Source organism: Anomalospiza imberbis, chromosome 8, assembly GCF_031753505.1.
Source record: "Anomalospiza imberbis isolate Cuckoo-Finch-1a 21T00152 chromosome 8, ASM3175350v1, whole genome shotgun sequence".
Lineage (NCBI taxonomy): Eukaryota > Metazoa > Chordata > Aves > Passeriformes > Viduidae > Anomalospiza > Anomalospiza imberbis.
In genome coordinates, this window is record NC_089688.1 from 30,090,409 (window position 1) to 30,117,405 (window position 26,997).

A 26,997-nucleotide genomic window follows, 5' to 3' on the forward strand; every position below is an offset into this window, starting at 1 on the left:
ATGCAAGTAAAAACAATGCTTTAGCTGGCAGAATTATGTGGAATTCTGCCTCATCTGTTTTTTGCCTCCCATCAACAAACTCGTATTTCCCTAACAAGTCCTCAGATCTGGCAGTTTTCCAGGGTTTCCCTTTTTGGTAGGCAGCAATAAGGAAGGGAATCTCATCTTGCTGCCAACTCACCCACTTACAGCATGCATTGGGAAGGGATGAGAAAGCCTTTCCTCTGACTGCCTCAGAGAGAGAAGGCACTGGGAGTTCAGCTGGAGGCTCTGCCTGTGCGATGTGGGTCATCAAGACAAATTAGAGAGCAAACGCACCCCTTTGCTTTTCTTCCTGCCTTTAATTTAAGCAAATTTAGGTCCTGGTGATGCATAGACAGCCCTTGAAAGGGAGATATTGTGTGCATCTCCCAGGCAGGTGCAGTCTGACTTCCCTGTCTGTGCTCTGGTGCAAGGTGGAGGTACAATGGCAGGAGAGGGAGCATTCCAGTGACTGTGATCACTGGCCCTGGGCCGGCTCTGCCAGCCTGGGTGCCAGCTGTGGTGGTGGGTTTTGCATAGCTGTGGGTTTGATACCAGGCTAGCTTGCCAACTGGCAGAGTGAGTTGGGTGGCTTTCAACTCCACAAATGCCATGGCACCATCTGTTTCTCATCCTACAGCATTTTAAATAATGCACATTTCCAGCTGTCTTCCCCTTCCTTCCCAATTCCAGAGCGCAGTTTGCCGGTTTCATTTGTTGCTCCGGGATGCATTTCCAGGCTATGCAGTTGGCATGCAAAAAGCTGATCAGGGGGCTGCAGGATTTGATGTGAACTATCCGTGCCCTCATCCTCCAGCACGGATCAGAAGAAATCCTCAGCTGTGAGGAGTCCTACAGCTTGTGGAATGCGTTAATTAAACAAGAATCTGTGGAAGAGGTAAAGTGGTAGAGGTCCTCTGCAGATAACTTGGCAGCTCCCTAATACAGTATTCATGGCTTCGAGTCTCTCAGGGAAAAAAAAAAAAAAACCTCCAGCTTTATAAAAGGTTTTTTAAAGCTCTGCTTTCCAGTAGGAATGTATTTGAAGAACGCAGTGAAGGCTGTGGAATCATGCTGCTCCCAAGCAGAGGAAAGATTAAATTCCAGTGCTTTGTTTGGGGTAAATTGCTGACCTTTGTCTTCAGCATTAAAGCCATCTGAAGAACACCATTCCTAGCATGCAACAAGTTGCTTGTGCTGGATTCTTTCCTGCATACAATGTAATAGTTTAATATGAATATAGCAGGAAACAAGGAAAATTGAAAGCATAATTCATTTTGAATGGCATGATGTAAGAGGTTATTTCTTTTGAGGAGCTAGAAGGCAGAGGGATCAGCATTGAATATTTTAAGTAGGCTCTTGGAACAATCCCATAATGGACTTCTCCATCCCTCTGTCTTCTTAGGACCCTAAGTTCTATGTTTCCTCCTAGTCCTCTTTTTTTATTTATAGACTTTAAGCCTTAATCAGGACAGTTTTACTTATCAGGTTGTAAAAATCCTTTTTTTCCTGTCCCAGAAAGTCAGTAAGTGTCTGGTTCTTCAGCTCAGTAACAGTTCCCCATTCTGCTTTCTGGGCAGATTTACTCCATATCACTGCAATTTCTACCCACCAAGCCAACGTCTCTAGGCACAAACTCTTCCTGCCATGTTACTACTAAGCCTTTTCTACAGTAGCTTTACAATTCCCCAAATTTCTCCTCCCTTTCAGAGCCTGGGAAAGCAGATGGACCCTACAGGATGACCTGGGGAGGGGTGATGAAATCCAGGCTGTTAGAGCTAAAATGGGGAAGCACATTCCAGAGGAGACAACCCTTGCACCAGGAGTGTTTGCAGAGCTCCAGCCCACACCGCCGAGCCGACCTCGAGCTCTCCAAGCCACTGCAGTGACACGGCCCGGGGCACGGGGACAGCAGATGTCTGCTATTTAGGCTGTTAAGGTGTGGGATTTTCCACTCAAGCTGGAACTCGGCTCCCAGCTAATGACAGCCATGGGAGCCCTGTGCAGTGCAGGGCTGAGCAGGGCACCCGGCAGGAAAAATCCATTGCAAAGCATCCTGCTGCTCTCAGCCATCTGAAAGGGGAGATGGCACATGGGAAGCCAGAAGAGGCAGAGTCACTGCAGAGAGGTCCATAGTCAAATGTCAAGCCCGCAGTTTCCTCATAAGGAGAAAAGCACTTGGCAAATCCAACCCAGCTCTGAACCTGAGTGACAGAACAGCCTCCTTCAATCTGGCTTCTCATTAAGTGCTGACTTTTTCATTGTGTTGTAGTAAATCAGTTTGATTCCTCATCTCAGGCTTGAAAGCTCCAGTTAATGTCTCTGCATCCTATTGGATTGGCCTGTCACTTAGCTGCCCAAGAGTGCATCCAGTGATATCCAGATGTGATGTCCTGGCAGAGCTCTGCATGTGGAAAAAGCTAGGGGTGGTGTGGATCTCCCATGGAAGTCCTTGGGGTCAGAGAATGGGGGCTTGGCATTCCTCTGCAGCTTCTGTTGTTGAAGAAGGGGAAGGCCATGTGGTCAGTGTGCTGTAATAAATATAGCTGACCTATCTGAGAGAACTGCTGTGGGCAAATAGTTCTCTGTGGCCTGGAGGAGGTTATCAGTCAGCACGAGGAATGTGGACTCTGGGTCGTATTCAGCCCTGGAATCAAACAGATCAGGGTTAAGCATCTGATAACAGAGCTATGGCCATGGTAAAAGATCATGCTCTAATTCAAGGCAAGGAAAAGTGAATACAAAATACAAAACCGAATACAAAAGCTAATGTCTCAGGCAGCATGAGATGAGTAGGAAAACATTATTGCCACCATAAAAAAGCCATCATGAAAAGGCAAGATCAAATGTAGAAGAGCAAAACCAGAACCACAACAGGCATTCTGGTTTTGGGCTGGTGGAAGTTCTTGTGATCTTTTGACTGAGTTAACAGAAGCTGTTTGCCCAGGGCCCTTGCCAAGCAGCCCATGAATTACAGGTGTGATTGCACGTGGTTAATGCAGTGGGCATGGCAGCAGTGAGTGGCACTGAAAAGAGTGGCAGCACAGGCTTGTGAAAAAGTAGCAGGAGCAACTGGTATTTCTGAGAGGCTTCCCCCAGCCTGATGAGGAACATGCCAAGGTGTTTCATGCTGTTGCCCTTTGCAGCTGGCACAGCCTAGCAGGCATTTGTTATTTCACAGTGTACATACACTGTCATTTCATGGTGTTGATCTATGCTACTTTAAAACAGAATGCTTGGAAAATGGATCGTGCTTGGTCTCTAATTTGCAGCAAGTGAAATTTATGCTCCTATTAATTTTAGAGAAAGGTGGTTTTAAGGCACTGTCTCAGGCATTTATTCTTATTATTAATGACCTACTGTAGTTTTTTGAAATTTCTGCTCTTACCCAGGACTCAACAACAAACTACTCATGGACAGTGAGGCTTGTGGGATCCAGAAATGAAGTCAATGCCAAATATCTGGACTGATGTAGAGCTGTGAGATGTGATGTGATCCCAGACACAAGTAAAAGGTGGTCTCTGCCTTAACTGTGGGCAGTAACAGAGCTTGTTAATCAGTGATTTCTTACCTTCCCTATTTTTTTTTTTTTTTGTCAAACCCAAATATATTCCAACTGAAATGTGAATACCTACATGGAAATTTTAAAGCTCTGGCCTTGCTTACTGAGCTTTTCACAGTCATTGGGCTCCTTTGAGTACATGCTGAAAGACATGGTCTCTACCATGTGTTTTCAGTTATTTAATCAGAAAATTATGTGAAGGCTAGAGTGAAGACTACAGGAAGATCTGATAAAAAACTTAGGAAGATAACAAATTAAAATGTTGTCTCACAAGAATGCTGAACTGGGAAAAAAAGAGAAGCAGACCATTTCAATTATATGAATTATCTGATTTGGAGATCTCCACAGTACAGCAGTTCCCATTGAAATCAAGGGACTTGGTATGAATTCCTGGACTATCTCGCAGCATTTGTAAGACTTTTCACAATGATGGATGAAGAGGGGAATTATCTGAATAATGTGCTCCAGTGCTTTCAATGAGGCTGTGCCAAGGGCAGCACCAGGTGACAGGATGGATGAAATCAGGCTGGTCAACACAGACACCTAAGGCAAAGGGAGCGTTGTCTTGGGTCTGTTCAGTGGAAATATCATTTGTGAGAGATGCAAGCAGATTATTCCACACTAGTGCCAGGTCTGGCCACTCTTACTGATCTAATTAGTCTCAACTGATGAGAGTGACCAAAACCAGTTTTCGTAATTGTGCTGGAAATCTTACATCTTCTTTCTTTCATATTTTTGCTGACTTCCTGCCAGTATTTGCACAAACCGTTGTCACTGAACAGTGTAGATTGGTTCTGGGGAAATTAAGGCAAGTCAGCCATGCTAACCATGTTGACTGTGTGATTCAAAAGTGGTTTGGCCACTCCTAAAAAATGAAGAAAGAAAATTCTCCTGGTCCTTGGCAGAGGATAAGGTGACAACTTTCCAAACACCCTGATTTCCTTTTGCTCAAAGTCCAACATCCAAAATATGGGGAGGCTGTCGTCACATTAATGAGTGAGTTCATCTGAGAGCACAGTGATCAGTCAAGGGAAGCAGGCCAACAGGACAGGATGGAAGAGAGACCTCTTGCAGATGGTTGTTTGGTTTTTCCCCCGGGGGACTTAGCTGGGACACTCCAAGACAAAAGATGCTTGCTGTCATCCACAGCAAATGTTCTCCAAGTGCTCCACCACATTTGGCAGCTGCAGCCAGGGTCGACTCAACTCTTGATGTTGCCCAGGGCTATAAATTCTGGTCTGTGTAGTTTGTTGTGAGAGGGATTATCAGAGGAGATCTTTTACTTTAGCTTGTTTCTGCTCTGCTTGGAGACTGCAGCCTATATGGAATTTCTTATTTAGAGTAGGATGTTAAATGTAGTGTCCTGGCTGAATTCCAGCCTGGGTGTTTATATTCTGCTCAATTAAATGCCATTGCTGGATCATTATGTGAAAGCAAACTGTGGTGCTTGTCCTTTGCTAGTAATGCATATACCCTGATTTATAGAGAGGCACATCAACCCTCCTCTGAGGATCACAAAGTCATGATTCACATCAATAATGATAGTGTGCACTCGACCAGACCTTGTGGATTCTTTTTCTTGTTTTTTTCTTTGTAATCTCAAGGTTTATTTTCTTGCTCTTGCAGTATTGTTGCTTTTCCTACCGTGTTAGTGTCCCTGAATTATCACATGATGTATCTCCAGCGTGCTGCTGTACCACAGGTCCAGGCGGTGGAGGAAGGATAAAAAGCCAGATCTTTTAAATCAGTGTAGTTTCTCAAATGCATATTTCTTCAAGAGGCTTGTTTAGTCTGTTTCTGTTTTGTCAGGACATGTTTTTAGCAGTCTCCTCCTTTCCCCGTTTAAGTCATGATTCTCTTTCTCAACATCAATAGTAGCAGTCGAACCTGAGAAGACTTGGAAGGTGTCTCTGACAGGCGTCCAAAAGCAATGAATATTTATTTGTATTATCTAAACCTTTCCACTCATCAGGGTAGAACTGCCCTGCTTTTCTGTGTTTATTCAGTGCCTAGCACCATGCTCCCTTCCATATGTTCTTGCTCCTGTGCCATGATTAGCCACTAGCACAGTAAAATAATCTTTCTTAGTAATAATGCTACAAATTATTACCAGGAAGAGTGAATGAGGAGATACAAGTTTGCTTTCCCCTGCATTGCTTCTTTGGAAGAAGGTATCTATTCCAGCAAGGCAATTCTGCAGAGATACAGTAGAGATCTACTCCTGTCTTCTCTTTAGGTCTTGCATCAGAGACATAGCCACAGGTTTCCCCTCTTTGCATGCCAAAATCCAGGTATTTATTTAATTTTTAAAAGTATTGATTAAATTATCTCATTTTCTGCATACAAAGAATGGTGGAAATTGTTGAGCTGTAGAGCAGTGGTTTGACTCAGCCATATCAGGTGTACTGACCTACTGAAACATAACAAGAATCCAGGTTTTGCTTAAAAAGGATGTGTGCCATGAGATGGAGAACCAGTTGCAGATCTCATTAAGGCCAAGTACATTTATTTTATTTTTACCTGAAGCACAATTAATTCATGAAGAAAGTTCCACAGGTTATATTTTTAGATACTCCTGGGCTGAGATGAAAAAGATAAAAGCTGGTCATTTCCTCGTAGCTGGGGTGCAATGAACAGAACAAAAGAAATGGTTTCTGAGAGCGGACTGAGAGCTCCAGCCTTCTTCCATAAAGCAGCTGGAGGCTGGAATTCACACATGAAGGACATGTCTTTGAATGTGCTCTGAAAGCAGCACAACAGAAATGTTGTGCTGTGACTTGCATAATGTGTAGCTCCATCTCCCAGCAGTTTCATGCATACTGTTGCTGGAAGAATCCAAGACCACAACAATGGCAAATTCACATGGGAACTAAACATGCCCAGCCAACCTCAAGCTGCCTTCAGATCCCTTGACTGAGGAACAGTGGAGCTGTACGTCTGTTTTTTCACACGGGGTTGGCCCCATCCAGAGGGTCAAAGCTGTGTGAAGGATGATGCTGGTCATGCACAGGCAGTAAAATGATCTTGCCCTGCAAGTGCTACTTCCTAAGTTTTCTTCTTGACTTCATCTCCACAGATGAGATCAGTGGAAAGGAAGATGGGGAGGGAACAGCATGGAGATTGCAAAACATGCTGGGAGAAATGTACTTTTCCATGCATGTCTTGCTTGCTGGACTGCACATTCCACTTTCCCTGATGACAGTATTATGTGCTGGGTTTTGCTGGTAGCTAGGCAGCTACCCAAAGCAACAAATCCAGGTGCCAATGAAACTTTCCATCGACTGAAGTGGGTTCAAGGGCAGCAGTAACAACTCACAATTCAGTCTCTTCTGAGGCCACAACACAAGGTCCCATGCAATATTTTTAACTGCAAATTATTCCAAAATCCCTCTCAAAACATAATCTGTACTTCATGCTGTGCATCTGTACCAAGGATTTAGAAGAAAAATGGGTTATTAGTACCTAATTTACATTTTATGTTTTATGCTTCCTGGCAAGTTAAAGCTGTGGTCAATGGTTCGGCCCCAAATGGCCTTTCATTACTCAGGCTGTCCAGACATTCATAACCTTATGAGTCCTTACCAAAGAGGCTCACATTTGTGCCAGAAGTATTGGGAGAAGAGAGTGCTCATGTGGAATATGTATATTGTAAGAACTGAATGGAATTCAAGGAAAGTAAGGTAATATTGATCCCAAATAAACTGAGAGAGATGCTTAATTATTACAAATCATAAAATTATACAAAACGTTGCGTGAGTCTTATACAGTCACTCTTATTTTTCCTCATCTTCTGTTGTTTTATATTTATCTATTTAGGCTAAAACTCTGGGAAAAGAAGCTGCTTGTGTTTTGGTTCCCATATGACCCTCAAAGATAGCATCCTCTGAGAGTTTTGCAGTCAGCATCCAGTGAGGCTCCCAAGTCAAGGTTCCCAAACACCAGCAGGCAGGACAGAACTGGCCCTGTAACACATGATAAATAATAACAACACTTGTCCCAAAGCCAAACCTTCTGAGTAAGGGTTGCTGTTACTGGTGGGCTGGGTAGTACCATCTATTATTGAATTTGTCTAATATTGGACATTATAAGATTAAGATCTTGCCAGTGTTATGTTGACTGAAATTTTCCATGCTGGATATTTTCTGTACTACATTTTTTCTTTTTTCTTTTTTTTTTCTTATTTTTATTACTTTTTTTTAAATTAAAACTAACAGTCTGAAGGTGGAAGCCAAGATTGATCAGAAAGACAAAGAAGGATCATCTAAGTGGGATGAGCCCTGGGATCATCAGTGGGATCATCAGTCTAAGTGGGAATGAGCACTGGTGAATTAGCACCATTATAGCTATTCCTTAAATATCCGGGCTGAGTATGAGATCTGTTGCAGTTTCAGAGGATGTTAGTTGCAGTGCACATTGCTGAGGGAGCTGACAAAGTTCAACAGTATTTTGCTGCAACTCAGTGATGCTGTTCATCCTCTCAGTCAAAAATGGAAGAGGCCATTTAGGGATTGTAGGGAAGGATCCCATCTTGAGGATCTCTCCGTGCTTTTCCCTCCAGTGAAAGAAAGCAGCCACTTCAGACTGAGACTCAGAGTCTTGCAGATGTCTCCCAAAGGGTGACACTTGGAGAGCTGCTGCAGAGTTGCAGTAAATCCATATCCCACCTGTACTGCTGCACACAATCAGTGTAGGACAAGTGCTGGGATCAGATGGGGGAAGAAATTGGGACCCACAGTCTAAAGAGATTGAGACTGAGTGTAGAAGTGGAGGAAATCATCTTTGAGGAAGTAGAATGGAGGAGCAGTACTGCTGGAGAAAATGGCAAAAGTTAGGAAGAGAAGGTGAAAGAAAAAATAGGGGAATCATGATCCACAGAGTCCGTAGAGCCCAGGATGATCAGCCCACACAATTTACAGCTTCTTTCCCAGCTCCCAGCAGCACAAGCAGATGCACTGACACCCCTGTGTCAGCTCTGCTGCTATGGGTATCACTATGAGTGGCAACATGATGGAATTTCTGTTTAAAGAAAACTTAGGAAAGAGCTCAAGAAAAGCTGTGTTAAAAGAACATTCTTCAAGTTGCCAAGTCAAAAGTTCCCAGCCTTTTGTGTAAACTCTTCCAAATGAGCAAGATTTTCTTCACTGGTCCACAGCAGGTTTTTTTTTTCTTCAGTTTTTCTTCAGTTCCTTAAAAGCTTAGGAAATGAAGCATGCAAAAATATGTGTTAAAACAATGAGCACCTAAAATAAATTTTGAATTAAGGCTGCCTATGCAGCTTGAATTCATCTTTCAGTATATATATCAAATAATGAATTTTCTTCCCCAGAAGCCCTAATGCAGCCAGTTCAAAAGCCTGAACTAGTCTGGGGCTGGAACTGGGTTGTCTAATAAAGGAGCATAGAATGGCTGACTCATTTACTGCATGAGGTAAAAGGTGTGTGATAAATTTAAATGGGGATTTGCAGCATCAAAGGAAATGGTCTCATAGCCAAAGCAATTGAATAGCATACTAAGGAGCTGGACAGGGATAGATCTTATGTGATGACAGGCAAGTCACTTAAAATTAGTTTTTCACAGTTGGCCTCTAATTGTGCTTTTTCCATTTTCTGAGTAGTTGCCTTGAGATTTTTGGGTCTTGGTTACAAACGTGTCCAACTGAAGCAAATGGAAGGTTGGCTTTGGAGAACAGCATTTAAAGTTAAATACACAGAAAATCAAGTAGCACCAATCAGGACACGTTTTACCTTAATCTTCATATGTTTCAGTTCCCCATCTGCAAAATTGGAGTCTCTGTCTCCCAAAGGTGGGGTGCAAATAGACCCATGAATACACCTGAGGCATTTAAAGGCTGCATTGGAGAATGTCACAGAAAGATCCATGGGGAAATGAATCACTGTGTCTCCAGAGCAGGCCTGACTGGTGTGTAGTAAATACAGTCCAGGGCCACACACTGAACCAGGAGAGAGGACCAAACACTGAATGGCTGCTCATTATCAAGCACTGTCTGTCCTGTGCCCTGAATGAGGCAAAGGCCCTGTGGGAAAAGCAGTTTGCAGTGATGTAATTAAAGACTGCACCAGAACGCACACACAGTGAGCAGTGGCATTCAGGCTGCACCAGCAACTTTAATTTAGGTTTTTCCTAGGTTTTGAGGCTTAGCTTTGCAACCTCAGTCACGTTCCTCTAATAATTTGGGGTGCATCGACGTAACGCTGCAGCTGAATTCTTCCTTGTGGAATATTATGTCTTATAAAAAAAGATATTCTCTATTCAAAAGTGAATGTGTTGCATTACTTCCTGTTTGCTCCCCATGTTGCTACAGATAATTGCTTCTTTCCTGCGGGTGGAATGAAGACTGTTGAAGTCCAATGGCCTCAACCATGGGCTGCTTATTCAATGTGGCATGTAAGCAGCAGGGATTTCCTTGTCCCTGGCTGAAGACCTGCATACTTTACCTCTTCCATGCAAGAAGGATGAAATTAATCAGTGTTGGTTTTCTCAGCAAGCAATGAAATTTTAACCACTGCAATGTCGGAGGAGGAAGACTCCTCAAAGGGGACCAGGAGAAAATGCATGAATGAGAAGTTCCTGCCAAGACATGAACACTACACTTGAGTGTGTCTGAAACGTTGGGCACAGAGAGTAAATAAGCCCCATGACAGGTCTAGCCTAAATACCCAGCACTTCCATGGCAAGTAGCCCATACTTTCACCAACCTTGGCATCGAGACGAGGATAATATTTTTGCAAGGATGAACTGCACTCGAACAATGTCTCTAATGTTTCGGTGTCAATGCAAGCATGCTTTTCTTTCAGATCAGCCATGTGGCTCTTCTTTTCCATCTCTTTCCCCCTTTTCCTTTCAGAGAAGTACATTTTATGTGTCTGCTGAAGAGGAAATCCCTGTCTTCTGTGGAGTTCCTGGGCTGAGGACCCAGAAGACAGTTCCCCTCAGTCCTGGGAATGGAGCTGTTAAGCCTTAGCTGATGGTTCTCTTCCAGCCTCGTGCCTTGCGCTGAGTGTTCCCATAGCCCACTCTCACAGGAGAACCTACCCATCTCTAAAGTGATGATTACACGCTGAATTCCATTTTTAGAGAACTCCCAGCAACTTGTTGCACTGACTGATGAGGTGACAGAAGCAGTCTATCCGTGCACATGGGACACAGAATACTGCTGGTGAAGGCACAGCTTGCTCCAAACATCTGTGCATCAAAAAGCCATATACAGCATCTGCCCTACCCATTTTGGAGGTCAGCATGAAAGTAGAAGCACAAGAGGCTGCTCTGCTTGGTAGAATTGAAGAGGCAACCCAAATCTAAGTGGCTGCCCCATAAAGGGTTCCTTTTCCCCATGTCTGAGCATCCCTCGCGTTTATGGACTCAGGGGTGATGCTTCACACAGAGGGAAGGTGGTGTCACCCAACTGAGAAAAGGCAGCGTGAGCAGTTGCACGGTTCTTATCTCTGACTTCACCCACATCACTTCCTCATATGTTCTTGACCAGAATAACTTGGGTATGGATTTCTCACGTAGTTGTGAGGCTGCTTTACCATGCCAGAGTTACTCCTTGCCGTGTGTCACTCTGGTATCAAAGTTTATGAGATAGCCAGATTAGATTTCAGTGTACCCAGATGATATATTTGTGCAAAGCAGTTTCTTGGTGGGTCAGCACCTGGCTGGAAGGATGCTGAAGACGGAAGCATTAGGATCTCAGTTATTCATTTATTTCTTCAGATCCAACATGTTGAAGTATCCTCTTCCAAGTGAGAAGTAAAATGTCTAAATACATTTTCAGCATCTAAATATCCTATCACTTCTTATGAGATAGGCAACCCTAATTGAAGTTCCTATTAATTTTGTCTTCTGTTCACTGAAATCTTTTCAGTAACCTTGGAGGTGATAGTCTGGGCTTCTTGTTTTGCAGATCGGAACACCATTATTTTGTGTTGCTGGATATTTGTATGTTGAAATTTAGGAAACAGAATGGGGAAAAAACACTTCATAAGGGTAAGATGTTTTTCATATGACAGTGTAAAAATAGACCAAGAAATGACCAGGAAAAAAAGAGATAAACTGAAAAAATTCAAATGCTAGAATAACTTCTAAAATGGCAAAAGTTTTCACATATTTTCCCCATGACTACCCAGTTTTCATAAGATTGAAGTGGAAGTTCTCTCTAAAATTGGTTTTTCTGTTTTTTGTAGACCTAAGTAAGACTGTTTATGGTTTTTGTGTCTGGACACAAGCTGCCACACCCTCTGCATCCCAGTAATTTGGTATGAAGGGATCCCTGGTACTGCAGACTTCTGTCAAAAAGGCAGAAAAAAATTGCTTACCACTGGCAATCCCCCTCTTGCACAAGTTACTTTCAGTACATGTGGAGTTTCTAAATGACTTTAAAACCTACTTTCCTCTCCTCCTATCAATTTTACTCAGCAGCTCAGCTCCTTCACACCCACTCAGAGGGGGCTGTCTCTCAGCAGGCAGTCAAATCAGCCTGTCAATATAAACCAAGGCAAAGTCGGTGTCTGTATTATTACAAATGAGCCACTTGTAGTTGAGCAAAAGATCCAGTTAAGTGGTAATTTAGCAGTGTTGTCACAGGTCAGTGGTATCCCTTAAAAATCGTTGAGGATTGATTATGTTTTTCAGTATATTATTGGCTCTGATTACTTAGGTTGGTGGTTGTGCTTATTGTGCAATTTTTTAAAGGTTGGGATTGACAAACACTTATAAAATAAGTGGAGTTTTGCCAGTGTGAGGTTTTGTTGTACTCGAAGCTTGGGGTTTAGAAACATCAGGAGGAAAAATGAAAAGAAAAATACCCAAGAAAATTTAGCAATGAAGTAGCAACTAATAGCATCTACTATTTTGTTAAAGGATTCACTAATAAAAAGGCTGGGATACTTAGGACTTGCAGTGACTATTGAACAGCATGCAGAATAAGTAATCCCTGTGAATGGTTTTATTATGTGCCTGTCAGTAACGTGTGCTGGTTAAATATGCACTCACAAGAGTGCCTGTGCTGGTGGCTCTGTGCACTCTGCCACTTACTGACCTGGTAAAAGTTTCATCTTGAAAAAGGAAAGCTGATTTGCTTTCTACCTAGGCTGGTTTAAAAGTCAAAGAGTAGTTTTGCAGAAGTCTTTTCGTCTTAAGAAAGTGATTCACAAGATGTCTGCATTAGTTTCCTGGAATTGAGATGTTTATTTTGTGCTATGTACAACAGCAACAGTTCTGTAGATTTCATAACATTAAACATTCAAATTGCAAATTCTACTGAAATTTTCTTTCAGCATGTGTTACCCAGAATGTCACCAGGCAGGAGTCTAAATAACAGCACTAGACAGAAAATAAGTTTGGTATTTCAGTTAAAAACTTTCAGACTGGACATAAAGGTCCCAAATAAAAAAAAAATCTCAGTAGCTACAGTCTGTGAGAACAAATCATCCAGTTCTGTCATTGCCATCCAAGGCAGAACAAAATGAGAACAACTAAGTGTTTGTTCCCCGAATTTCACAGGGCGTTTTTGAGGTGAGCTTTCATATTTCTTTGAGGGATGTTTTTTCCAGTCCTCTGGCCTTGCCACAGAGACATTGTTGAAAGTCATTTAAGAAGATAAAGGCAAACTCTTCTTCTAGCCAGGGTGGTGGTCAGGGTTTTGGTGTGGGCAGCCCTTCCCCTGGGGCTGCACAAGTACCACATGAAAGTGCTGGGAAATGTTGGTGGGACATCTTTTGTGATCAGTATGAAGTAGTTTGGAAGCCCACCCTGCCCTGAATACCTTTGTGACTGGCCACAGAGACAACTGTTCAAACACTGTGCTTGGGAAACCTCACCAAAGGCACTGATCTAGGGCCATGTGCTTTTCAAGTGTGATTTATGGGAATGGAAAGCAGCTTACTACTAGTAATGGTAATTTTTTGACTAGAAGTGTAACACACCTGCCCATCTGTCAGCCAGTCATTCTGTCTCCCTGCTCTTTTTTGCTTTTTGTTCCCTTTCTATGCACTGTTATTTTAACTGGCAGCCAAATGTAAAAGAAAGGATATGTTTAAGAACATGGTACCTAATAATTTAAGTTTATAAGAAAAAAGACTTTAAAATATTCCCATTGCACATTCACAGTCCAGATTTCCTGGTGATTAATCCTGGTGCACGCATTTCCACTGTCCTGCTGGTGTTGACTGTGGAACTGAGAGACAGGGTGAGTGGTTTATTCATGTAAATCGTGCTTGACAGAGGAGAGGTGGGAAAACTAAGGTGGGCTTGATCAAAGAGCTACTGGAATTGATGGGAGTCATTCTTTCCATCTCAGCTGGTCAGAACATGGTGCTGATAACACCAAGGCTGGGGGTTCCATCCCCATATGGGCCATTCACTTAAAAGCTGGACTCGATGGTTGGGTCCCTTCCAACTCGGAATACTCTGTGGTTTCAGCAGGTTTAACAAATGTCTTCATTATTGGCAGCAATTATTTGTTGTCTTTCCCTGCACCCCATAATTCACACAGTGATATTTTTGCTTCTCTGATTGAGAGGCTCAAGCACGAATGGCAAACTCCATCTTCTTCAGCTGAACCTTGACCCTGCAGTTCCTGCTTTTGGGCACGGGGCTTGCTCAGTGACCCATATGGAAGGGATGGAGTTGCCTGAGTGAGCAACTTTTAGAAGATACCAGAAGTGTTGGGGGAGGGCTGGAATAACTCAGCAGACTAGCTCAGATTTTGTTAGGATGAGAATTTGTCTTCCACTGGCAAACAGCCTGGTCTCAGGGCAGAGCATTTTCGCTTTGCCATCTGACTGTGCTCCTGGCACAAGGCTGGATGACCAAATGTCTCCCCTGTGAGAGCTGAGGGTCCCTCCCCAGGCTCTGGACCCCACTCCTGCTTTCCTGTGCAGTGATTATATTGAGCTCACAGGATCTTGTTTGATCCTCCTCCTGCTGCTGCTACAAAAAGGGTGGGTGGGTTGTTATCCCTCCTGTCAAAATCTTTGTCCAAAATCAACAAAGCCACAAGCGCGTTCTGGTTCAAGTACTCGTGCAAACATATTTATGCAACTGCTTGTAGGATTTGACTTTCAAATAGAATTCCATGAGCAAAGCTTCAATGCAGCTGCTTTCAAAAAACAAATGAGAAGATCCACATGTACCACTGAAGTGTGTTTAACTGCGAGTTTGTTCCAATATTCTCCAAGCATATTTTCCACATTGGTCCAACTGGACTGTTTCCATCTCCAGTGTAATGCTGCTGTGATGTGTGGAGTTTATCCCTGTAGCCTAATGCCATGAAAAGAGTGGAAATAAGGGAAGTTATACAAAGCAAACACTGTCTGCATCTGAATAATTACATTAGATGTTCGATGATCAGGAGATTAAATTTTGTTTGTTTTAAAAAAGACAGCTGACAAGCAGAGAAAATTACGTTGGCAGGACTTAAAACCAGTTTGGGGTAATTCCATTGTCTCAAGTAAGCTTGATTGCATTCTTATTTTTAATTAATTAAAATTAGATAGTCAGTGCCAGAGCAACTCTTGCTGTAACAGCATAGGTGAGGGTCTCCAAGTCTTTTGTAGAAAATCCTAAATTCAAATGGAAAAAGATAAACGAAGGCCAAAAAAATGTTCTCCCCCAGTACTTCAAATGTTAGGTCTAGAGCTTTCCTCAGCAATGAAGGGCTGGTTTGAACTGCAGACCAGGACAGGCTGCTGTTCAGAATAAGGAATCTATCAAGCCATTATCTTGTCATAGGCTGTAACAGTTTCCATGTTTTATTAAAAAAATAAAGCAGATGAAATATTTATGGTTAGAAAGACTGTGTTCTTGCCACCAGCAGGAGAACTTCATCACAGCCTTTGGCTTCAGAGTTGCTGTCCGGCACCTGCAGGGCTCTGGAGCTGCCAAGACAAACACTCCCTGAGACAGAGGCTGCGTCGTCATTTTTAATCTCTCTGAAGTGCCAGGTGAAGTTCTGGAGCAGTATAGTGGTTAATGTATAAAAAGACTCTGCTGTGCTCTCCTGGACTAAATTTCCGCTCCGGGAGTTTGCGTTGCAAGTAAATAGCCAGGAGCCACAGGGCCATCCAGCAGCACTCGGGGCTCCCACACTTTAATGGACTTTTTCTGGCCATGCTGCTCGGAGGCAGGCAGTGCCATTAGCCCCATTTTATAAATACAGCATGCCACTGAGGTCTGCAGGGCACAGAATATTAGTTGTGCTGGTAACTGAATTCCCACGGGAGCCTGGATGCTTGTATTAGGCTTTTATAACATGACTTACTGCCACAGTTTATAGGAATTTTTGAATGAACTGAAATGTGACATTTTTATTCCTGTGTTGTGCTCTCTTACCATCTGGCTTGCCTCACTTTTTAAATGCATTGCTGGAGACAGGGCGAATGGAGAGTCCTCAGCATCTTAACCACAGGTTTCCATTGTAAAACAGCCTCCCTCACTCCCCAAACAAACAACAACAACAACAACAAAAAAAAACCAAAAAAAAAACCAACCCAAAAAAAACCAAAAAAAAACCCAAACCCAGCAAACCCCAGACCCCAGAAATAACAGACAAGGACAAGGAACTTCCCTCCTGTTGCTTCTTCCCATTCCTGCAACATTCCCAAACAGGCGCCATGAAAGAGATCCCTCTCTATGTTACTGTACAGGTTTTTGATCAGTCTCTGCAGTTTAGGCAGCAATATCCCTGTTTCCTCTTTAGAAATGGTCCCCTATTTTCAATTTCCCAAAGAGAAAAATCTGATGTTTTCTGCTGCAAATACCTGAGTTCCCAGCAAAGTTCATGGAGCCCTGATTGGCCATGACATCTCCAGGACTGAAGACCATAGAAAATTAAGAGTAAGAGTAAAAAGGTAATAAGAGGGTCTTCAGATGTGTAAATATGGCCTATCTTGGGGTCTTGCTCTTGAACACAAGGATTATCTTTTGTATTGAAGCATTTTTATTAGAGATGGAAAACAGTCTTTTATAGGATGCAAGAGCTAATGTTCCAGCTTTCCAGATCATTCTGAAATACAAGAGCAACACAGACACTGTTAATAATGCAATCAAAGCAATTTAAATCCTTTTAAAACATCCACAAAGGATCCTTTGATAAGAAGCAACTTTCATCAGCCTGAAAGACTAGGCAGTTTAGTGTGTGCTGTTTATTAAGTTTATACATAGACAGTGGTAATTCCACTTTTGGCTGGAGAAGAGCAGCAGTAAATTATAAGACATCTTTATAAGCACCAGTGTTAGACTTGCTGGTTTAAAATGAAAAATGTATTTGTATTAATATAGCTCTAAAGGGGGTTATTCAGTGCTTAAAGATGCAATTTGTTTTCCATTAGTACTCTGAATGGATACAAAATAATTCTTTGAACCTTAAAGGATTTAGTCCTTTTTTTGACAAAAAGAAGGAAATTGCTACAAGTGCACAGTGTATGATGGGCTGTGGAAGTCTGCTTAGTTCAGTTGTGCTGCATATTCTTTCATCTTGCTCTTAGTTCCTGCCTTTGTCCTCTTTTCCATTGTGTGTCCCTGGAAGGAAACTTACATAAAGAAAGCAAAGATGGGCAAAAAAGACAGAAGTGCTTTTCTATTTGGGTTGGACAGGGTAGGATCTCTTTTAGCAGCATCTCCCTGAGTTTGACTGAGGAGGGAGGCGTGCATTTTTGGGACATCTGTAGCAGAAATTTCTGTCCATCTCATGGATTTTGGGGATCACTTTGACAGGCCCCAGCCCCTTGGAAGAAGAAAGCTTTACTTCTGGTGTGCCAGCAGTTTTAGGAGGTGACTGCTACTCCCTCGGGCTCTGCTGCTGCTCCTAATTGCCCAGCTTGAATGTAGGGACTGAGGCATTCAAATGCTTTCTTCCATTAATTTGGGGTGCTTTTTGTGATTCTGGGACAAAGCAGGTGAGAGGAAGAGAGCAGCAGACAAATAATAGACTTGGAACAGAATCTGAATGGTTTTGGTTCACCTTAAAGAAGAAAAATCAGGAAGGGAAGATGAATTCTGATCTTGGATCACTGAGCATGAGCAGGAAATGAACAGTTGAGTCTTCCTACATCCTCTTTGGGATTCCAGGTGTTTGTTGGTGTGTTTGCTTGTGGGGTTCTGTTGTTATTGTTGTTTTGTGGGGGCTTTTTTAGGCAGCATAATTACTTTGCATTTGGATCTTACTCATTTTTCATCTGATTTAATGCCAAGGATAGCAGGGATCCAGAGGTCAAGTCCAAATGTTCCCATGCAACAGCATGGTGCATGTCTTCTTGGCGATTCTCCATGCATTCCTTTGGAAAATCTGCTCTTGGGATTACAGAATGTTGGAAAATAAAATGTTACTTAACAGATAGTACATAAATACAATCCTTAGCCACACCAATAAATGACCAAAAAGCTGAAAAGATGTTCCTGGCTTTTGCAGACTTTGAAATTGAGGTTTAAACTGAGCTCGTCTCTCCCCACAGACATCTACAGGAGGAAGCCTCACCAGCTGATTGCAGGGCTTGGATTTACAGCTCTTCAGAACGAGTTGCAGAAGTGCAGCTTTTACAGCAGTCTTACTTAGACACCTGCAGTTTACACTGAATATCATAAAAGACTGATTTTCAGCCAAGAGTTATCACACAGTTTTTTAGTTCATCACTAACCCATCAAAACCCACAGGTATATTGCAAATGTGAAAGAGAAGGGTCTCTCTGCAGACCACTGTTTCTCTCCAAAAGGTGATACTTTAAACCAGCCAAAAAATAAAAGGTATTCAAATGGGAAATTAGGACAAAAAAATCTTCACAGTGCACAGTAAGGTTTTTTATCTAGTTAAAATATAAGATCCCCCCCCATCCCCTTTTAATTGAAAGTTGGGTATTTTTGACATCAGCAACTCTGTTACCTTGTGTTTAGCTTTCCACTTCAACAATGGTATGTTTTGACTGGTATGAAATTTTTTTAGTAGAACTATTTTTCTTAGGCATGGGCTCAGCTTTTTTTCAGAATCTATCCAGAATATCTGTTTGGGAACAAATTTGGCCATAGGCTTTCAATGGTGACAGCATGACGTGTGCAGGTGCAACTATTTCAGTGTGTTCTTTGTGCTGGGTGCTCCTGAAATTAGTATTTCAATACATAAGCTATGAAGTAAAAGGAAAAATGAGTCAGTAGAATGATGAATAAACATTATTTATCTTTATTTATCTTATGAATGTTAATTATGGAATTTTATATAATACCTTTTCTATATTAATCTGTGTTGCTGCTCTGTTAGGAAGATGGAGAATTCACTTGCATGTGTGCATTGTTTGCCAGTGGTATTTTCTAAATAAAGAGTTTGTCGTCAGTGAGAGGTGTCTGCTTTCCCAAGACTTTGACCCACCCAGCTTTTCAGCCCTGTTTTGGGTGACTTTGCAGGTGTTAAACAGGATGGCGCTGAGGCAGGAGGGTCTGACTACCAAAGATATCACTCTCAGAGCTGTTTTAGTTACACTTCATCATCATAAGCATATGGTTTCACTTCCAAGTGTTTAACATTTCCATTTCCTCAGGAAATCATTCCTTCTATTTTTTAAACTTTTGAAACTGGATGGATGTTTTTACTGGCAGGCGGAACGAGAGCGACACAAGGCTCAGCCCCAGCCCAGGAGAGCCCCTGGCTGCCATGCCCGCCTGCCTCCCCACCCCTCCCCATCCTGCAGCAGCTCCTGAGCACGGCTCGGGGTGCTCCAGCCCCATCTCTGGGGTACAGCACGATGCTAAAACACTTCTTGCTATAATAAAACCATCCATTCCTTTTTCAGCTTTAGCTGAGACATGTTTTTCTTTCTTAGTCCGCTCCAGGCCCATGCATCCCAAGAATTAGTTGAGTGCAGATTCCTTTAGCTGACTTAGTGAGGCCAACGGCAAGATCGGGGCCTAAGAAAATAGTTTGTGTCACCTACAAGGAATGAAAGCATTTTTGTCATGTATTTATTGTCTGTGTTGGTATATCCAGCAGTTAAACGCACATGATGGAGGCGTGGATGGCTCCAGGGAACTGCTCTGGCTGTTGCATTTTCAGAGATTATTTCTGGTATTTCCTTTTTCCTCGTTACAAATGGGTCACCCTTCTCACATGTTGGCCAAGTTCTGCAGAGCAGGAGGAAGTCCGTGCTCATGTCTTATTTATGTTGTGCTTATCCACATATGTCATAGTGTTTAGCTGCTTGTTTTCTTTCCCTGCTGTGCTAGGAAGAACAGTTATGGATGTGCAATTTGCACATTAATTTACCTGGTCTCACTGGCCCTTTTGGTAGTTCACCCTCTCCTACATTGGGTGTCACCATGTCATAACAACTTTGATAAACTAACTGTATTTTGTACAACAGTTATCACTGTCCATCAAATGACATTGTACAAGAAAAAAATATTGGGCAAACCAGCTGATTATTGTGTTTGTCCCCTTCTGGTTTACTCTGTTATGAATCCAGACAGTCTCATTCTTTTTTTTGGCATGGGGAAGCTTGCTGTGGGTCTGGGCTTCTGGAGGATTTGAGTCCGGCCACCAGGTGTATAGGGTGTATGTTTTATTCGTACCGTCCCAAGAGTTAGCTAGTCAAGGTAGCAGAAGCCAGCATCAGGCAGATGTAGTTAAACCTTCTCACCTCCCAGGAGAGCTCACCTGGGCTGCTGAGCCTCTGGCTTCGTGCCAGCCTCTGGGATGTTGTGAGGGCTGTTCTGATCCACTCTCCTGACTCCTTCACTTCCCTTAGTGCTGTACATGTCTGCACATCCCTTCAGCAGTTACTCATTAAAAATGCCACTTGGTCAAGCAGCACAAGCTGGTAGCACCCACAAGGACACCCCAAGGCTGCTCCCTGTCCCAGTGATCCCGCTGGTTTTCCCACCACACCTATCAGTGCCATGATGTTCCATGCTGAAGGCTCCAGCTCAGGCAAACAAACCAGCGCCAGGGGGTGAATGCTGATAATTAGATTGACTGGAGGTCAGGTTAGGATTTACACAATTATTTTGATCCAGTTTTACTTGCAAGAAAGCATCTAAACACTGCAGTTTTCTCAATAGATTGAGTGATATCCTGATCCAAAATGGAATGTCAGTGCCAGCGAAAAAACTCTGCTGGTATGTTGTTCCCAGCTGCTTCAGAAGACCAGACCAGAGCAGGACCACACTGAATTAAAAGCACATTTCAGCTATCCCCAACCCATGTCTCCAGTGACCACCCTGGAAGTGCTTCAGGAATCAGTTCCTGAAGTACAGCCAGGTGCAGCACTGGGCAGGATCCCTCCTTCCTCTTACGAGAGGCAGCCTTGGCTGCTCCTGCCCACTGTCACCCAGCTACAGGGCAGAAGTCCAACACCTCATACAGCATTTTCTGTTCAGGACAGATGTACCCAGAGGGTGGGGAGGCCCTGGCACGGGCTGCCCAGAGAAGCTGTGGATGCCTCATCCCTGGAAATGTTCAGGGCCAGGTTGGATGAGGCTTGGAGCAACCTGGGATAGTGGAAGGTGTCTCTGCCCATGTCAGGGGATATATAATCAGGTGATCTTTAAGATCCCTTCCAACCCAAACCATTCCATGATTCTATGACGATGCTGTGTAGTCCTGGTTTTGCAGAACACGGTCCCCAGGGCACAAGCTGAGATGAGCAGGTCCTTCAGCTGGGTGCCTCAGTGGCAAAGGGGAGCTCCATCACAGCCATGTGCCTGCATCCATGGAGTGGGAGGAGCTGAAGCATGTGGGGAGCCAAAGCAGAGGGGGAATCAAAGACGTTGCAGGCCCAAGAGAGAAGTAACCGAGGCACTGACAATGTGTGTGGGTTTGGTATGTCTGTTTGCAGTGCTGTGTTATGTGTTTAGAAGCTGGTTGTTTCCATAATAACAGCAAGTGCCATATGGCAGCGAGGAGGGTGGTGAGAAGAATGCCTAAGGAAACACAGTATGTTGTTTGACATGTGTGTTCTTGTAGAGGAATAGCGTGTCTCAAGCAAGTATTGCTGCTCCAAGCAGGCTGGGGGATTTTCTGCTTTCACCAGAAAAAATATCCAAAGCCCTTGGCATTTGTGCTGGTGCCAGTTAATGATGCCAGCCCTTCATCCATATTCTCCTGCTGATAGTCCTTGTGATGGGCCAAGGACCTTTTGCTTTACTGTGAGTGATGGTTGTGGATGCACCAGCACTGGGGAATGGCATTTAAACATGGCTTTTAAGGGGAAATACAGTTCTGTAAGGAGTGCTGTTAAACTGAAATGAGCCAGATGCCATATGCTCTATCCATTCCTTAATGCTCAGCAATTACATAGCAGAAATTTTGAAACCTTTGAAAATGCATAGTTTACTATAATTGTTTAATAGAAAGTAGGCTAAGCATTTCCAGAGATACGGGGCACCTAATTGCATATCTAGGAATCATCTAGGAAGGGCTCCACAAATTCCAGCTTTTTCTGCCCTTTAATGTATGACTCATATTTTCAGGGACTTGTAATTTGCTCCCCACATTCCCACCAATACCACCAGTCTGAGCTGTACCTTTGCATACATTTCCACCATAGAAAAATATGAAATTATTTTTTCATAATAGCTGAATGGCTTTTGTTTGACCTTTACCAACATCAGCCCTACAAAATTCAGCCTCTCTTAATTGAGTCTTAAAGCCATTATTATATTTGGATACCTGAAACGTGGTGGCAGGGAGAAGGAGGTTGTGATTTGAGGTTGTTGTTCTGCACTATGTTTTAAACTCATGAGCAACCCAAAAGGCAGAGCTATTCTCATTTTCATGCTTCTGTTCTTCTCTTTATTGCCTCTAGAGAGAGATTACTGCAGCATATGTGAAAAGCAGCCCATTGGAAGGCTTCTCTTTCGGCAGTTCTGTGAAACTCGGCCCGAGCTCGAGTGCTGCATTCGGTTCCTTGACTCGGTGGTAAGTCAACTCTTGTGGTATTTTGGGGTGCTTTGCAATGTTCCTCTGACAGAGGGGACTCCTCTGACACCAAGAAATCGCTGTTTTGTGGGATTTTGTGTCTGAAGTGCTAGAGCAGGCAGTGGACAGGGCTGGCCCCAGCAGCAGCCCAGCACCACTGGTGGCACAAGGACACGCAGGGCTGGTGCCAGCCTTGGGGGACATGAGCCACCAGAGAGGGGTAAGGACAGTCATCCCCAGCTCTGGCCTCCCTTCATGTCAAGACCTGAGCAGCTGAGCTGCTGTGAGCAATGTCTGCTGATAGGGGTGAAGCCTGCTGTGCTGGGGGGCACAGGGAAGAAAGGGAAGTTGAGAACAGACTGACAAGAGAGGATGGGAAATGTAATAATCCTAATATCCCTTACCAAGCCTTTTCCTACATAGAGTTCAGGACAGTTTACAAAGGACATCCTGATAATCACCCTGTTTTTCAAATAGGAGAACAGAGGCACAAGATACAGAAATAACTTGATTGAGGTCACTGAGAAACAAATCTGCTCCATGTTCCACCCCAGTGAGCCATCAGTTAACCCAGACACTGAGCATCACCCCCAAGCCCTGGGGGCCTGACGCTCTTTCCCAGTCTGGCAGCACTTGGCCGTGTGTCCTGCCAGCTGTTCACAGTGGAAAAGTCTCTCAGTGACTTCTTTTGCTGGGAACCTGTGGAAGGGGAGGGTTGTTGATCAGCCAAAAGGTGAAATGGTACTAAAGAGCAAGGTGAACTTGTCACTGGTGAGTGCCTGCAGGGTCTCGCTCCATGGCTAACACTGACAGAAGCAAAACAATGCATACCAAGAGGAATAAAATTGTTTTGTTTGCACCATGGTGAAGCTACTCTGATGTACAGGGAAATGTGAGGATTGCACTGAAGCTGTAAAAGTAACAGCCTGGAGAGGACTTAAGGTTTATGTTACTCCTGCAGTAGCAACAGCAAATCTACAGCATCACAAGAAGTGTCGGATAAAGTCATATCTGAATCAGTTTTAGCTGGTCATGACCTCCACCTGTTATTCCTAGCACTGCTTGTGATTTTCTCTGGTGAAACGTGTAGCCATCAAGGTACATGAGACCTCTGACAAACACTCTGTGCAGCTGTGCTCAAGGCCAGCAGGCAGCAGGACACTTTGGGTACCCTGAATGTGTTTGTGCTGCTCTGGACCAGCATTGTCCAGCGAGGTGTCTGCCACTGATGAAACACCACACACCCCTCTTGGGGGGATGGCATCCCTGCAGAAATGTCACACCAGCTGTGCCACCTGCAGCCCCGAGGAGACGGCAATTTCTGCAGAAATCCCTGGGAAGGCAGCCACAGAAGACGGCCTGTGAGTGGTTTAATCTCAGGCAGAAGCGGCAGAGCCGTGCTTGGTTCGGAGGCGCTCAGCGGTGCTCTGCTCGCTTCTCTCGCCTCCCTGCAGCACGTTTTGGTTCCAGCAGTGCCCAGGGGAATCCCCCGTTGTGCGAGCCCTGCATGCACTCAGGGCACGCCACTGACAGCGGGAGCAACATCTGGGCACGGGGAAACATCTGTCCCCAGGGCACCGTGTGCCAGCCGCGGCCGCAGCGCTGCCGGAGCCTCTCCCGCGGTGCCGGCTGCCCGGCTCTGGGCATCGAGGGCACTGTGGCACTCACTGCTCCTGCAAAAGCTCCTGCTGGCACTGCCTTTGTTTGAAAGGTCTGTCTCCGAGCCATCCCGAGCCGCTGTTCCCAAATCCCTCTGCAAAGGTGGGCTTTGCACCCAGCTCAAGTTGCTCTTGCAGGTGCCCTGTGTACGTTGACTGGACCAGTGGTCTGTTCCCAGTTAGGCTCAGACTGGCACCATGAGGATTTGATAAACAAAATGCCAGTCTGGGTGGGGGTCTGAATCCTTATCTTTCTCTCTTCTTTTTAACACTAATTAACAGCAGTCTCCTTTGTTTATTGATTTCAAATTCTGTATAAGCTTGCTCCCAGCCCATGAAAATCCCTGCATTAGGCAATATTAAAGTCAAGCAACACAGCTCTTTTCCATTAAATTGGATGATTGCTACTGAAATTTGCCCAGCAAGGTCACACTGTGTTTCGTGAGTAGTAGGATTCAAGCCAAGCCCTATATTAGGCAAAATAAGCCCTATAATGAGACCAGGAGTCTGACTTTACAGCCCTAATCTGAGACCGCCAGGAATGGGAAACCTTTTCTAGACCACCTGCTGTAACAAGCAGGAAAAGCCAAGAGCCTTCGTTTTCTTTTGTTCTGGTTATTTTTCTAACACGAGATGCAAAAATTACCTTTTGTGTAATGTCAAATAAAGGGAGAAGATAAAAGGGGATAATATTTAACTATTCATGAGGGACTCTCAGAGCTTTTTGCACATTGAAAGGGAGGACCACCTCTCTTTTTCAGTGCCCATCTAAGTGACTTTACCAGGTGACACAGTAAGTCACTGGCAGAAGCCAGCACTTGATGCCTCCCAATATTTGATACAGTTTTTCAACTCATGCACTCAACTGTCTGCAAGGAAAGAAGTGACTGAGGCTTCTGGGAGAAAACCAGAAGCTGAGTCAGACATTTAACAACCTATCAACATCCTTGTGAGAGACTAAGCTCTCTCACACCTTTGCTTCCAAAGGCTGGTAGAATCATCCAGACCTTGCAGACCAGAATATGTAAAAAGACAAAAAAAAATCCTCTCTTGACTGGACATTTATGTCAGCTGCTGTGTGAAATAACTAACCTGGTCTGATGTAGTCTCCTGCAAATGTAATTATGGCAGCATTTGGGGATTTTTGCCTGTTAAACAGTTGTTAAGCTGCCTTCTGAAGAAAAAGGATTTGTATCACTAAATTCTGCGTGCATGTAGGTGTGTAGCTGTCAGCTCCCTCTGAGACCTGTGAATACCTTGGCCAATTTCAACCAGGAATTGAGACGAAAGTGCTCAGAGGCTTAAAGTCTCTAGATGTTTTCTGAGAGCAGTGTTTGGGTAATTAGTCACAATCGACTGTAGCCCAGACTAACACGACATGAGGTTTGTAAGCAGCAGGCCCCAAGATTAGATGATAACAGTGATAAGAACAAAGAGATGCAGAGCTCTGCAGCACAGCACTGGTGCAGCTGTGGGTGTTTGGTTCCCACTGCTGCTGTGGGAGCAGTGAGTGCCTGTCAGTGTGTCTGTCCGGGGAATGGAGGAACAGCCACCCCTTCTCCCAGCTGGCATAAGGGCTGTGAGGACAGCCAGCCATCTCTTGCTGCGGATATTGTGCAAACAAACTCATGACAGAGGTCCTGATTGCTGAGATAAAATATCCACTGAGCTTCCATGAGGCTCTGGAGGCATTGTCTGCTTATCTGGGTGCTTGGAACCACAGAGATCTCCCCTGAATGGCTCAGCAAACCCTGATGGAGCCACTCAGATGGTGGAACTATGGGAACATAAACTGTTATCATTAGATGGAGATGGTCTGTGGTTAAATGGGCTCCTCTAGAAGCCCTTACCCAAGGAATCACACACAGCCCTGAAGCACACTTTGCTCTGCTTACAAATATTTTAGCAACATCGTTCAACTTTGGAGCTGTTGAATGAGAGCCATTAAAATAAAGTGTGAGGGGAAATGTTTCCTGTGCTAAAAGGCAGACTAGTGAGCAGGCAAGGGGCTAGCAGGATGTGTTTGCTTCTCCACAGCCAGTGCCTCCAGCACAAGAAGCTGGCATTTCAGTTCAGCTCAGCAGGGACCTCTTGCTCCTGTCCCCTACTCATCAGCACATTCCCAGGGTCACAGCACCTGACATTTCTTTCTCCTCTCCTGTGATTCTTATGTGTCATTAAAATGAAGGCTTTCGATCCTGGACTCCCTTTCCTGCTTCATCTACTCACATTCATAATGTTTTATTTCCAAGGAAGGGCTTTTAACAATTTAATGTGGACCAGATTTAGGTTGACTGGAGGAGAACGTGGACAATTCTGGTCATTATTTTCTCTCTAATGTGAACAAGGTTACCTTTTTTTCACTGAAGTCACACAAACATACATCCTCTGGAGGAAAATAGCCCTGCTGCCTCTCCAGGCTGTTTCTGCTTGTGATATCTGGGCTCAGGGGCCAGGGTGAGAGGCACAATCTCCTCGGGTGGACTTTTCAGCTGAATGCTTCGCTAGACATGGCACTTACCTGGGGTGAAAGGATGAGTGAGCATCCATTTAATACCATTTGTAAAAACCCAGTCTTGCTGTTAGGGAGATTTCATTTGATTAAGTCCCTTTGTGGTATATAAACCATCTGTGTGTGTGTGTCTTAAAGCTGTTCAAGGCTTTTCCCATCAGAAATGCCAGTTTGTTGGTATCAACAAACTCATTAACTCAAAACGTGTTTCCAAACAGCTGAAAGGGCTCTTTTTGCCCTGCCTTTAAATATGAAAAATATGGTTTCAAGTTCACTTTTCATTTAGAAATGTGAGTTATTATGAATCCCAGCTGTTTGGGATTTG

General features: G+C 43.9%; 1 protein-coding gene across 2 annotated transcripts in view; it reads left to right on the forward strand.

Moving 5' to 3' along the window:
* GRK5 (G protein-coupled receptor kinase 5) overlaps positions 1 to 26,997 on the forward strand; it is a 148,735-nt gene that overhangs the window by 73,366 nt on the left and 48,372 nt on the right. The window contains exon 3 of one of the 2 annotated variants that reach the window (XM_068198213.1): positions 22,390 to 22,502. In XM_068198213.1, the coding sequence (XP_068054314.1) occupies positions 22,390 to 22,502 (113 nt within the window). Of the gene's footprint in view, positions 1 to 22,389; positions 22,503 to 26,997 lie in introns of those variants that run through there. The other variant, XM_068198214.1, reaches the window with a different exon arrangement.